General features: G+C 44.8%; 1 protein-coding gene across 9 annotated transcripts in view; it reads right to left on the reverse strand.

Moving 5' to 3' along the window:
• birc6 (baculoviral IAP repeat containing 6) overlaps window positions 1–15000 on the reverse strand; it is an 88194-nt gene that overhangs the window by 57325 nt on the left and 15869 nt on the right. For 6 of the 9 annotated variants that reach the window (XM_053682495.1, XM_053682501.1, XM_053682499.1 and 3 more), the window contains exons 6-28: window positions 14078–14160; window positions 13762–13984; window positions 12089–12258; window positions 11319–11377; window positions 9253–10713; window positions 7452–7601; window positions 7133–7358; window positions 6877–7037; window positions 6291–6422; window positions 5599–5730; window positions 5334–5503; window positions 5061–5194; window positions 4734–4895; window positions 4102–4233; window positions 3088–3185; window positions 2703–2850; window positions 2402–2535; window positions 2156–2299; window positions 1481–1668; window positions 969–1262; window positions 782–881; window positions 366–580; window positions 30–238 (exon numbers count right to left, since the gene is read on the reverse strand). In XM_053682495.1, the coding sequence (XP_053538470.1) occupies window positions 30–238; window positions 366–580; window positions 782–881; window positions 969–1262; window positions 1481–1668; window positions 2156–2299; window positions 2402–2535; window positions 2703–2850; window positions 3088–3185; window positions 4102–4233; window positions 4734–4895; window positions 5061–5194; window positions 5334–5503; window positions 5599–5730; window positions 6291–6422; window positions 6877–7037; window positions 7133–7358; window positions 7452–7601; window positions 9253–10713; window positions 11319–11377; window positions 12089–12258; window positions 13762–13984; window positions 14078–14160 (4925 nt within the window). The remainder of the gene's footprint in view (window positions 1–29; window positions 239–365; window positions 581–781; window positions 882–968; window positions 1263–1480; window positions 1669–2155; window positions 2300–2401; window positions 2536–2702; window positions 2851–3087; window positions 3186–4101; window positions 4234–4733; window positions 4896–5060; window positions 5195–5333; window positions 5504–5598; window positions 5731–6290; window positions 6423–6876; window positions 7038–7132; window positions 7359–7451; window positions 7602–9252; window positions 10714–11318; window positions 11378–12088; window positions 12259–13761; window positions 13985–14077; window positions 14161–15000) is intronic. The other 3 variants (XM_053682502.1, XM_053682498.1, XM_053682496.1) reach the window with 2 other exon arrangements.

Consider the following 15000-nt stretch of genomic DNA (forward strand, 5'->3'; position numbering starts at 1 on the left):
AACTCCGCCCGGTGTGCTCCGGTCCTGACCTGCACTGGATGTCCTCCTGCAGGGCCACCATCATGGCGAGGTGCTGTTCGAGCTCTGGCTGGCTGAACGTGTCGCTCTCGGACCTCAGCGGGTCGTTCATCAGCTTCAGCTCGCTCTCCCATGGCAGGATGTAGGTGTGGCCATAGTAGAATCCTAGCGGGATCTTGGCACGTGCGTTGGTGCTCCCGTAGCGTCCAATCACTGTGATCTGGAAAGGAAAAAAGGGCAGATGAAAGAAGTTAGATTTGGACGATAGTCTTGTTTCTGTGCCACGCCCAGTCCTCTGTTGGGGTGTGTGTGTGTGTGTGTGTGTGTGTGTGTGTGTGTGATTTTACCTTCATGAACCTGCAGACAGGTGGAGGCAGCAGGTCGTGGAGGATGAGTGAGTGTGTGCTGATGTCCGTCGCCACCACCAGCCTGCGTCCGTCCACCTCCTCACCCAGAGTCCAGATGTCGATGGACAGAGACGCCAAGTCAGCGCACGTGGGGATCAGAGCGTCGGTCAGCAACACGGGACGTCCGAAATCCAGCGTCACGAACCGCCGCGCTCCTGCACATGCACACACACACACGCAGTTATATTCCGCTTCTAAGAGAAAATCAGAGCTTGAATGCAATTGTGTGAGTGAATCCAAGTTCGAATCAGAGTTGTGGTCCGAGTCCGATGCAGAGAGAGAGTCTGAGTTATAAGCTCTGCCCCAGGCCGGTGTGACTCAGGCTCAGTGAGTGAGTGAGGGTATAAAGTACTGACCCGAGTGCATGCGCTCGATGATGATGGACTGGTGAGGTGGAGGCTGGAGGAAGTGTGAGGCCTGAGAAATGGCCAACGCCAGACCGCTGCCCATCGGGTTCTAACACAACACACAACAGCTGTTATTACACACTGTAACACACACCACTACACAACACATCACTACTCTGTGTGTGTGTGTACTAACCGGTTTGGTCTTGTGTGCATTCTTGCTGTGCGTGTGTGTAGTGGGCGGAGCCGGGTCAATGATGTTGTTGGGGAACAGCTGTGCAAGTTCCGCCCCGATGGCTGCACTCACTGCCTCGTTGGGTGGGGTCAGGGGTGGAGTCATGAAGAGGGGCGTGGTTTTGGGAGTGGGCGGGATCACATCGCTGGGATGGATGAAGAAGCCGGGAGCTCCGGAGGAGTTGGACACCACGGAGCTGTGAGGCTGCACCGCCACTGATGATGTCTGGTGGAGCTTCGCCTCCAGCTTGGCCTTCTGTTCCGCCAAACACACACACAAACGCACACACACACACACACACACACACACACACACACACACACGCGCTCCATAAATACACATTAATCAGCACTCCTTTAGAGTCTGAAACCCATTTAGTGTGTTGTGTGTGTGAGTGTGTGTGTGAGAGACTGTGTGTGTGTGTGTGTGTGTGTGAGAGAGTGTGCGTGTGAGTGAGTGTGTGAGAAAGACACCTGTTGCTGCAGTTTGAGCAGTTGTTGTTGTTTCTCCTGCAGAACCTGCAGCTGTTGTTCTGCAGACACCATGGCGTGGGAGAGCGACTGCAGAGCCACCTGCGCAGCCGAGCTCAGAGCTGTAGACGCTTCTCCCACCGTGCTCCCCGATAACCCCGCCACGCTGGGGGTCACCCCGAATGTGCTCACTGCAACAGGTCAAAGGTCAAACTCCCAGGACACACTTCTCTGTTATTACACGTCTATAAAGCGTAGGAGATTCTGAACCAGCTCTGTATATAAAGTATTAATTATTCACAGGCTTTATTATTATTATCTATTATTATTTACACCATCTGAAACATTACAGATGAGAGATGGGGGAAGTGGGTGGGGCTTCCAGAGCGGTCAATCAATCCAGATTCATGTGCTGATTGGCTCATTGTGCGTTTTTATTTGAGGGAGACACTTTTCTGGTGTATTTCTGAGCGAGAACTGGGTGTGTATTGTGTGAGTCAAACAGTTAAAGGGTTCTAGATTACTGAACGGGATAATTAATTAGTGTTGGTCTCCTAAAAGGGTTCTACTTTCAAAACGAGACAAACGAGTACTGTAAGAGTGTAAACAGTGCGATATAAAACACAAGCCGGAGTAAGGAAGCGCAGATGTGTGAGGAATAAAGAGAGAGTTCTGTACCGGTGAACATACTTGCATCGTCCCTCTCCACTCGGGTTCCGTCGCTGGTGGACACGCAGGTAAAGTGCAAAGGTTCTACCTCCAGCAGGCCGGTGAGAGACGTGAAGCTTCCTTCAGCACCGCAACCGCTCACTTTACCGTTCCCTACACACACACACACACACACACACACACACACACACACACACATATTACAATAATCCTTCCATTCACCAGGTCTAGCGAGATGTGTGCGTGTGTGTGTACCTGAGAGAATGTCCGACAGGTCGATCTCATCTGACTGAACTCCGATGCTGCTGCTGTACGAGTTCTTACAGGAAGATCCGCTCACCTCCAGATCGAAGAGAACCGGGTCGAACGGGGAGCCGTACAGGCCGTACCTGTACACACAAACACATGTTCGTTTTCTGCCGACACGCCCACAAACAGCAGTCGCTACACACCCACGACACACACACACACACACTATAAAGCGACACGTGAGACTCATCACCTGCTGGCGTGAGCGCGGTGCGAGTGTGAGAGGATGTGGCGAGAGTTCTCTGACCTGGTCTGTAGCAGAGCCTCTAGCGGAGTGAGACGCTCCTGAAGCTGCCGCGACGCCGCCGTCAGGAGAGACGCGCAGGCCGTACTGCAGCTCGCCAGGTCTTCATCTTTCACATAGTTCAACAGCACGAAGTACCAGTACACAGAACCTACACACACACACACACACACACACACACACTCTTACACACAGTCTTCTATAAGGAGACATTTATTTCACATTTATGGAAGGAGTCTCCAGTGTCTGTATCCAGTGTGTTTTTATAATGGTGTGTAATTGTATTTGTACAGACTGTGAGAATGAGATGAGAGTTTAAGCCGATAGAAACACACTCGACACTAATCAGAAACTATCTCAACAATAAAAAGGAAATAAAAGTGGTTACCTCCCGTAGCTGCTGCAGGTAAATACGGCATGTTATCCAGCAGGGCCTTTAACAGCGCCTGACCGAAACCCTGCTGATTCACCTCGCCTTTACCATTACTGCACACACACACACACACACACACACACACACACACACACGTTACAACACATTCAGAGTCACCTGAGCACTGAGCTCAAACAGAAACGTGAGCAGTGTTTATTTACATTACGATGAATAAAAGAATAAAGTGCCGAGTTGAAGGACAGAGAAAACCCGGGGGAAATAATCACCAAAAAATCATTACTACAAATTAGTACCATTTACACTTAACCATTAAGGTGCTTCCAGTCAGTTTGCAACTATTCCTAATAATAATAATAATAATAATAATAATAATAATAATAGTAATAATAATAGTAATAGTAATGATGAAGCTATCACAATACTTCTTGCTAGCTAATGTGTGTGTTTAGCTGAATGCTAGCTTTATTTTATTTTACAGATAAAATGTTATGCTACTGTTTATTCAGGTGAATAATAATTTTTATAGATTTTTTAATATCTGAAAAATATCACACTATCACGTCTGATCGTACAAATAAAAGCATTTCCTTCATGCTCGTTCATAAAGTGACATTTATTCATGTGTTTTAACCCCAAATCTGGAGTCCGGATGAAGCTACAACTGTAATTATTCCCTGAAACAATTCTGTTCAGTGTTTAAATCCAGAAAATGGTTTCTATATCAGTCCGAGGAATAAAATCGAATATAAATCCAACATTTTGAGAAATCCCGCTGTAATATTCTTCCAGTCAGGAATATAAAGGAGTATAAACTGGCATTAAAAATACATCAGGTCTCATTTTTGTAAAGCTTTATAATAATGAGTGCTGATTTCAGGGCCAGAAATGACACACACACACACACACACACACACACACACACACACACACACACACACACACACACACACACAAAAACATATAGTGATGATGGGTGTAGAAATAAAGGTGCAGTATGAGAGAACTGACCTTATACACAGTGCAAGAAAGCGGGCGCATTTGTGAGCGATGCTGCGACCCGCTTGGAAAAAACACACGCGGACGATATCGCCCAGACGCTTCCTGGTTTTGGTCTGAAGCCCCTCCTTCCCGTCTTTAAGGCTGCAAGGACAAAAATACGTTACAGAGAGAAAAACAACCCCCCCACACACACACACACACACACACACACACACACACACGCCCCTACTCGAGAAACAGTGTGCCTGCATTCATCAGTAAGAAGCACAGCTGACGGAGGATTTAATAATAATAATAATAATAAATATTTTTATTAGCATGGCAGTGAGTAAAAATAAGCTCCACATCAGTTTTTTCAGTCTTCACCCTGATCGCTCGTTTCATGCTGAAGCTGCCCGTGCACTTTACCTTTTATGGAGTTTTGTGGGCGTCGCTACATGCAAACAAGCCGAGTCAGGGACGCGCTCCGTGGAAATTTTTTTTTTAGTTCGGTTCGTCACACGCAAACATTCACACACACAAGACGCGTGTAGAAAAATATCTTCGTTAAATTTTTATCAGCGGTGTGTGTGTTATTCCGTGTCCGGCATGTGAAACGGTGATATATTAGGACGAGGTTAACGTGTAAAACGTGAAAGTACCTGCAGGGGCCGTTAGCGTAAACCCCGGCTAGCCAGCAGAGGACGTCGAGGATGAGGCTCTGGCCGTGTTCTGAGGGAGAGTTCTCCTCGCTGCGCTCGCACAGCGCGGACAGCAGCCTCTCCTGCAGCTCGGGGAACTGCAGCATCGCACACCGCTGCACTCTATACACACACAACACACACACACATACATTTCCTGAGGAAGCACTCACCATGGAAGCGAGGCGGAGGAATGTGTTATGAAGGTTTTGGAACAGGCCACGCCTACAAGCGTCGTAGAGAAGCGGCCATTTTTTTTGTTTTTAAACTGAACTACAGCTAACAGACCTCTCTTTGGGTACGGACGTCTTCTTAAACCTCCTGATGGTGATGGAGACCTCCAGCAGCAGGTCACAGCCCCGCAGGTTATCCAGTTTTTTCGAGGCCACCTGAGGATCAGATTTGGACGTGGAGGCCTTTTCCTGAAAACACGTTTACGTTACAAACAGAAATACAGCGTATTTAAATAAGATATATTATATATACAAAAGCCTGGTGTACTGAACACTATATGATGCATGTATTCTCTGTGTGTGTGTGTGTGTGTGTGTGTGTATACACCTTGGATGCCTGTGCTTTCTGAAGTAGGGAGGAAAGCGAGTGTGTTTTGTTGCTGCACTGTGGTTTGGTGGGAGTCATGCGCACGATTCGGCGTGGACTCTCCTCAGGTCCCTTCTCACACACCGCCTTTATATGGACCAGGAACGATCGGTACTTTCCTCCTGCCATGCCTGTACACACAGCGAGACAGGATGAAGGTGAACGAGACAGCACGAGACACAGTGAGACAAAACGAGACGTTTCAGTTGTTTAAAGTGGACCGTACCTTTAACGAGTTTGGGGCTGGTGAGGCTCAGCATCCCGGCGTGACCCGAGAGGTCGAGACCGCTGGCCAACCACACGGGACCACACAGGATGTCCTCTTTATGGTCCTCCAGGAACGGACACAGTCTGGATCCTACAACACACGAGGAGGAAATATGTTTTCAGTTAGACATGACCGAAAACATCAGAATTTCACACGAGTCCTAAAAGAAGATAAAGAGAACCCAATTAAACACACGAGATAAAAATATCATCTAGAAAGACGTGTAATAGTCCACGAGGTCACAGAGGAACCCAGGGGAACTTCCAACCAACTAAAAGCCTCTCTCACATTATAACGTGTAATATATTTTTGTCTCATTTGTTTAATTGGGATCTCTTTATCTACTTTTAGGACTTGTGAGAAAAGGGTTCATAAACTTTCGTGTGTGTGTGTGTGTGTGTAATATATAAATAAATTAAATGAGGTTTAAGCATCATGGATAAAGTGTGACCATTACCTGAAAAGAATTTATAAATAGTTCTGTTTAATTTGCCATTACTTGTAGCTCAGGTGTAAAAATACTTCAGACGCCAAACGTCCAGGTGAACACAAGACCAAACTGTTTCTTTAGCTACACGGGGAGCTGAATGTGTGTGTGTGTGTGTGTGTGTGTGTGTGTGTGTGTGTGTGTGTGTGTGTGTGTCCAGTACCCCCGGTCTCCTCGATGTCCATGATCGGGATGTCATCGGTGAAGTCGTGCAGTAGAGGCTGACCGTTCCTCTCACCGTTCGTCTGCAGCGAGTGAGACAGGGGGAAGACGATCTGACGATCTACTGCTGACTCTGAGGGAGGAGCATACATAATAAGAATAATAAGAATAATGATGATAATAATAATAATAATAATAATAATAATAATAATGATTAGTAGTAAAACAGATAAACATCTGAAAATCTGTTTGTTTTTATTTCACCATACAAAAAGTTTGATTTCATTGTTTTAAATATGCAAGTTCAAAATTCAGTGTTTTATTTATTCTATCTAATGCTGCAGGGAACAGAGCAACATCAAGAAACTGGAAAATATTAAAGTCTAATTTATAATAATCTGAGGATAAAGTGAGGAAAACCTCAAGATAATCTGCAGCTAATGTAAGGATAATCTCAGGATAATCAGAGGTTAATGTAAGGATAATCTCAGAACAATCTGTGATTAATTTGAGGATAATCTCAGGATAATACGAGGATAAGATCCTGGGCTACATCACAGCCATAGAGTCGTGTGTCTCATCCTCACCGCTGCCCTTTCCAAGTCCGGGCGCTTTGTTCTTCAGCAGCGTGACCTGGATCTGAGGAATGTTGGTGATACTGGTGTTGAGCACAAACTTGAAGTCCACGTGTCCCACCATGCAGGCTTTGGGCAGGACCAGCTCGAACACGTGCTCGTCCCAGCTGGTGCTGAAATCAGAGCGAGACGGTCAGGGTTAATGAGAGGATTTGCTCAGGCTAATAACACTAATCATTAATAAACCTGTGTGTGCGTGCGTGTGTACCTGTCGCTCTGTAGTTTCCAGGTGCGCGTGTGCTGTGCGGCGTCTCCATGGTGTTGTTGGTGGAGGTGTTGAGGGTGGCGCCTCTGCTGCTGCTCCTGCTGCACCTCCACCCAGCAGGGCGGCACCGTGGCCGAGAAGCGTGGCGTTAACGTCTCGAAGCGCGTCAGCTCCACCAGCGAGGACAGCGTCTCCACGCTCAGGGGCTGCTCCACCAGGAGGTCAACTCCTACACACACACACACACACACAGAATGAGTCTGCTGTATCCTGATGGCTAGTTAGCGCTCCCAGGAGACGATGCACGTGTGACGCGTGGTACCTGTGATGCCGGGGCTCGATGGATTAGACGAGGGTTTGGCTCCCTCCAGTAGCTGCTCGACCCCTTTAGAAACGGGGCCATCGACAAAAATGTCGGCATCATCAATATCGTCACACACACCTCCAATTTGAAGGAAATGAAGCTCTCCACCTTACAGAGGAGAAAAGTTCTTTATTCACTGTGCTGAACACACAGAAAACACTTCTTCACAACATGTGAAATACTGACTGTGATTTCATCAGAAACTAGAACATCGAGGTGATACATCATGGTGGTTGGATGAAATTTCCCTTTATGGACACACCCTCACACACACACACACACACACACACACACACACACACACACACACACACCCTCATTTGTGAGATACCTCTCTGCATATTTAAAAGCTGCACAAATGCAGGAAATAAACATACAGAGAGAGAGAGACAGAGAGAGAGAGAGAGACAGAGAGAGAGAGAGACAGAGAGAGAGACACAGAGAGAGAGACAGAGAGAGCGAGAGAGAGAGACAGAGAGAGAGAGACAGAGACACAGAGAGAGAGACAGAGACACAGAGAGAGAGAGAGAGAGACAGAGAGAAAAACAGAGAGAGAGAGACAGAGAGAGAAACAGAGAGAAAGAGAGACAGAGACACAGAGAGAGAGACAGAGAGAGAGAGAGAGAGAGAGAGAGAGAGAGAGAGAGAGAGAGACAGAGAGAGAGACAGAGACAGAGAGAGAGACAGAGACACAGAGAGAGAGATATGGATACAGAGAGAGAGAGAGAGAGAGAGAGACAGAGAGAGAGACACAGAGAGAGAGACACAGAGAGAGAGAGAGACACAGAGAGAGAGAGAGAGAGAGAGAGAGAGAGAGAGAGAGAGAGACAGAGAGAGAGACACAGAGAGAGAGACACAGAGAGAGAGAGAGACACAGAGAGAGAGAGGGAGAGAGAGAGAGAGAGAGAGACACAGAGAGAGAGGGGGAGAGAGAGAGAGAGAGAGAGAGAGAGAGAGAGAGAGAGAGAGAGGACTAAGTACACATGGTTAATAAAATCATTTTAATTTCATTCTTTCCCTCTCCAAAATAACTATTTTAATTACGTTAACACTGGAAATTCCCCCAATCCTACACCACTCCACCTTCCTGGATAAACCCTGATCTGTACGGCCCGCATTTGCATATTTGAACGTGATTGGCTGTCTCTCTCTCTCCCCCATACAAATACAGTATCTCACAGAAGTGAGTGCACCCCTCACATTTGTGTAAATATGTGATGAAATCTTTTCATGTGACACACTGAAGAAATGACACTGTGCTACAGTGTAAAGTAGTGAGTGTACAGCTTGTGTAACAGTGTAAATTTACTGTCCCCTCAAAATAACTCAACACACAGACATTAATGTCTAAACCGCTGGCAACAAAAGTGAGTACACCCCTAAGTGAAAATGTCCAGATTGGGCCCAATTAGCCATTTTCCCTCCCCGGGGTCATGTGACTTGTTAGTGTTACAAGGTCTCGGGTGTGAATGGGGAGCACATGTGTTAAATTTGGTGTCCTCGCTCTCACACTCCCTCATACTGGTCACTGGAAGTTCAACATGGCACCTCATGGCATGGTGAGGGGTGTACTCACTTTTGTGAGATACTGTGTGTGTATATACACACACACACACACACACACACACACACACACTTATTTTTACATATAAAAATCTCAACAAATAATGAGAAAAAAAATCATTTCCAAAACAGATAGCAGTGTGTATAACAATATCTGAAGGAATCTTTGACCCATTGGCGTACCCACAGCGTTTACCTCTAGTGCAGGCACACAGGCGATCCGTGCCGGAGCAGTAAGTGACGGAGACAAAGGGATCCACCTCTTCCATCCCTTCTTTCTTAGACGGTTCCACTTTGGCCAGCACCTCCAGAGTGGACAGGTCCAGGATCATCACGTATCCTGCTTGCGTCGTGACCACCAAGTGGCCCAATCCGGTCACATCGGACCTCTTTTCCTTCCCTGATCCCGCCGGAGCCGGAATTCCCGTCCCGGCACCGTTTTTCACCCCCATCGGAGTGGACTCCTCGGACGTCTCCTCTGCATCGTCCTCCCTCGCGTCCAGCACGTCCGGCGGGAGCAGGAGCAGCGACGTGATGGAGTCTCTGGGATCTCGGATCTGCTGGACCTTCACGGGTTCCTCCTCGAGCGTGACAATGCGCGTGGAGTAGTTCAGCTTGTAGAGCGCCAAATATCCACCCCCTCCACTGCCCCCTAGTGGCCTGGAGGAGTGCGGCTGCTCCAGCTGCTCTAAAGGAGGCAGGATGAGCGGCGTTTGGCTCTGAGATGTGCCGGCGTGTCCCTGATGTCCGTTAGTCATCGTCTGGCCTTTCCGACTTCGACACAGAGCGGAATGCAGGCGGTTTAGCGTGTTCAGCGCCTCCACCTGGTTAATAGCGTTGAGCGATTCGATAGAGAAGGGCTGCAGCACGACGAGCAGGTGAGCACCGTCACTGCAGGGAGTGATGGAGTCCACATAAAGGTTCTCGTCCTCTAGGGATTTAGGGAGGCGAAGGCATTGCACTAATGTACCCGGTCTCGGCGAGTTCCACTTCTCTCCGTCTAACGTGACCGCCGCGTCCGCGAACTGCTGGATGTACGTGACGGGTGGGTCCTGGAGCAGAAGCTGCTCATGCGTATCGAACTCCATCTCGATGATCTGAGGAACGGTGAAGCCTTCCTCGTGAAGCCCTTTCCCAATCAGATTGTTCATTTGAGAGAAAACTTTCCCAGGAGACTTCTCGTCCGCTTCTTTGATGCTGTAGAGCAGGAGAACCGGGAGCGTCCGGCGAACCAGCGTACCCGGAGAACCCAGATCAGAGGGGAAGGTGCAAGTTTCGATCTCCATCGGCCCTTGATCGGGTGAAAGACCCTCAGGGGCCGGAGTAGGAGTCCTTAGCGGGTTTTCCATGGGGCGATGGGATTGGGACGGGGCCACGATCGGAGAACTGGCGGCCGAACGGTAGCTCATTAAACCTCCGGCCAGCAAGCATGGGAAGGGAATGTTGTGCTGCTCGACGGGTTTGTCCTTGATGGGTTTGTCTATTTTAGAGGGACCGAGAGCATGAGGAGGGTTCGCTCCCAGTTCCTCAAGGTCTTTAACCGTGTCCTCCAGAACACTGGCTACCACCTCCCACTGGAGCTTCTCAGGCTGCTGGAGAACGCTCAGAGCCGTCACACCCACGCTCACCTCCATGCTTTCCTTCGGACCCAGCGGCCCTGAAAGCACGCACACACACACACACACACTCTCAGGGATAATTCTCCTTTCTACTGTGTACATATTATACCTTGCAGAAAAAAACCTTGGAAAAATAAATAATTTAATATTTATTTATCCCCTTAAACTCCACAGAACTGTGGCTTATGAAAATGAGCATTTTAATAGGATAATAAGCATTATGTAAACGGGGGAAATTATTTCATTAATAATAAACAAAAACAATGGTGGGAACAGAATAAAAAAATTAAAAAATAATGCAAAATGTAATAAAAATTAAATGAGTTTTAATAACCATTATTATTGAATTCAGACAGTCTACTAAGGCTGTTGATATTACTTAATATTTATTATAAATTATATTAATGATTAATATTCTTTTTTTTTTAATTCCCTTGTGTAGGAGGTTAAACATTCAAATGTCCTTAAAATGTTTTATTTACTAATTATAAACAAGTATAATAACACTGTAAATGTAAAAAAATAAATAAACAATAATAATAATAATAATAATAATAATAATAATAATAATAATAATAATAATAATACCGTGCATTGCATAAATATTTCACGTTAATATGCAGAATGAATGTATTTTCCGTACCGGTGACAGACTCGGATCTGGATTGTTCCTCACTGTCAGAGTCCTCCAACTGATCATCACTGTGCAAAAGAATAAAACAAGTTTAAATATGGCGTTAGTTAATTATACACAAGGGAAAAGACGGCTGAGAGAAAAGGGTTGTATCCTATCCTGAAGAGGCTGAACTGAATTCTTCCAACCCGCCCGAGAGCTGGATTAGTTTTTAACCGGATTAGAAATGTTTTATCTTTAATACAGACAGGGTTAATGTGATATAAAATCAGAGTCGGGGAATCGCAATGCACACACAAGACTTTTCTACGTGCTGTTTTCAGCTCTTAATGTAATGCAGTTGCAGATTAAAGTAAATGGAAAATATATAAAAATAAAAGCTCTTTTTTTATTACGCTATTTCAGGAAAACAGAACATAGTGTCTATTAGATGAACGGGTGTAATATTTCATTTCACAACATGAGCCACATGAGAGACTTGAGAGAGAAATCGAACTGTAAAAAAGAAAATTCTCGGTGTTTTTAGGATGGATGTGTAGAATATCTGGCAACTCTGTCGAACGTTTTTACCTCAAACGGAGGACAAATCGCCACTCCGATGATATTACCTCAATTCTGTGTGATCCAACATGTATATGCAGCTGGATCTTGTGTGGAAGTGTGTAGAGCATTGCAGAAGAGAGTAGACATGTACAGGAGTGCAAAGGGTTGTGTAGAGAAGTGTGTAGAAGTGTGAAGGAGTGTGTAGGAGTGTGTAGGAGTGTGTAGAATTGGGTCACCTGTCCCCCTCCAGTTTGGGGATGTCCGAGCAGCTGGACGCGTCCTCGAGCCAGGCCAGTGTGGGTCTGCGAGAATCAGAACCAGACACGCTCTGCTGTTCACTTCCTGACAGGATCAGCTGCCTGAGGATGGCTGGGTCATACGGGTTCACCTCGAACTTTAAATGGACCTACACACACACACACACACACACACACACACACACACGATGATCAATCCTGAGTGAGACAATAAACTATAAAGTTTAAGGTTTTAAGTGTGACTGTCCTTTTCTCAAGCCCCGCCCCTCCTGCACTATGATTGGCTAGTTCATGATCAATCCTATATGGCTGGAATTATTTTATGAATTAACTAACAGTCACATTAAACATGCCTCTAGGACCCTGAATAATGACTCAAATAAAAAGCAGGTAGTTCTGATGCGAGACGAGATGAGGCGAGACGAGTTGAGCAGCTGATCTGTTTTCAGGAAGTTACAGAGTGGAAAGTTCACACGTCCTCCTGAGTGTGAAAATAACTCGGCTTTATTTAAATCAGATGTTCATGTACAGCGACATCACAGATCATGATAAAACCTGCACAAGCGCTGAAAACCTGTTAGCTGATGAATACAGAGCTGAACACTCTTCATTTTACTTTTTATTCATATTATTTCTATTTTTTAAATTCTTCATTAACTGACTCATTTACAGAATCCTGATAATAATAAAAAAAATAAAACCATCATCGTTATTGTCAAAATAATTAGCTAAATTGAATTACAATTATTTAAATAAAATTCTTATATGATAAAATAATTACTAAATATTATTCTAGGAATAATTTAATACCTGAATAAGCTTTTAAAAAACCATATAAATCAAACTAGTCATATAATCAAAAAAAAATTATTAAAATTAAAGAGTACACACACACACACACACACACACACACACGTGTGTATATGTGTATATATATTTCCTTTAATACATAAACCTGTATTTTTGAGGTATATTTAAAAGTAACAATGTTATTTTCAAAATCTGTTTAAAGGCAAACCTTAAACATCAAGACCAAAACAAAGAATAAACATTCTAAATTTATTAAATACACCACAGACAGAAAGAATAAAAGAATATATACTATATATATATATTTTATATGATCTCTCTCACTCTCTCTCTCTCTCTCTCTATATATATATATATATATATATATATATATATATATATATATACATATATATATATATATATACATATATATATATATATACATATATATATATATATATATACATATATACATATATATATATATACATATATATATATATATATATATATATATATATATATATACATATATACATATATATATATATATATATATATATATATACACACACACACACACACATATATATATATATATATATATATATATATATATATATATATATATATATATACACACACACACACACACACACACACACACATATATATATATATATATATATATATATATATATAAAGCGAGAGAGAGAGAGAGAGAGAGCACGAGATCATATAAAAATACAGATTATATTCCTATATAAAGGTGTTGTTTATGTGCTGCTGTAATAATGAGGGCGATGTGTACGGAGAGATTTAAGGAGCGGTCTCAGGTCTCAGAGACGTCTCCGCTCTACCTTCATGAGCTTGGACACGTCCCAGACGCAGATCTTGCCTCTCTTGGTGGCCGTGGCGAGAAAGTGCGGGCAGCTCCCGAAGCCGTAGCAGGAGATCTTATCGGAGCAGTCGGAGCTGGGGAACTGGGCGGGGCTGGTGGCCAGAGTGACGGACAGAGGAACGTTCTGGGTGTGCTCTCCCTTGACGAAGGGGCAGTTGGGCGAGTGGCGCTCGTGCTCGGACCTGAGAACACACAGGGGTTTAAAGTGCTAAAGGGCCTTTTGTTGTTGTTATTACCGTTAGCACGTTAGAGTGCGAGTGTGTATGAACCCCTACCATGGCTCATCGGTAGGCTCCCAGCAGACCAGACACACGCTGCAGGTGAAGCACATGGCCCGGTCGTCTCCTGTAGATGCAGGCTGTCCAGGAGGGAAAAGAAAAAAAAACAATACAAAAAAAACAATTAAATATTCTGTTTCTGGACAAAAGCGAGAGACGACACCTCACTAACGTCTCTCACTCCACAGCAGTGCTGAATTCTGGATCCTGATTGGTCGGATTATATTAACGCACTCGATCGAATACATTATTGCTGCTATAGTAACAGCTCGTGCACAGGCACACGAGTGTAATTACTGATACAGTGAAGCGTTCTAAAGGCAAGGAGAAACGTGTGTGAGATGTTTATGGAAGGAGTCTCCAGTGTCAGAGGAGATTCCTCAGTAACAAGCTCTGAGGTGTTTTTTTCAATGTGAGCGAGATAAAAGGAAGGAAGGAAGGAAGGAAGGAAGTAAGGAAGTAAGAGAGGCTGTCGAGAGAACGACTATTCAAAGCTGCTATAATGTTACTGAGAACAGGAACTCGATGGTTTCACAAACGTTAGATGTAACTATAAATGGATAAAAAGTATGACGTGTTTAATAAATAAAAACTGTAATCGTAGTCAAACTGCTCTGCCTTTACCCGGGGTGCTCGTTCCGTGCTCCCCGTCTGCACACGTCACCTTTTAGGGAGTTTTGTGGGCGTCGCTAAACGTGAATGAGCCGGAATGCGCTTCACGGTGATCACTATGCGCCGCACGAGTACGAAGGAAATTTTCAGAAACTTTCGGAAATGCGACACCTGACGTGAGGTGGAATACACGAGACATCTACGGAGTCAAACGCAGCGAGCGTGAAGTCAAGATCAAACACCGACGACGGTTCTGAGCAATCAGCCTTTATATCTTTTTAACAGAGCACGCCATTCTCCTCGTCCTC

This window comes from Ictalurus punctatus, chromosome 9 (assembly GCF_001660625.3).
Source record: "Ictalurus punctatus breed USDA103 chromosome 9, Coco_2.0, whole genome shotgun sequence".
In the NCBI taxonomy this organism is placed as follows: Eukaryota; Metazoa; Chordata; class Actinopteri; order Siluriformes; family Ictaluridae; genus Ictalurus; species Ictalurus punctatus.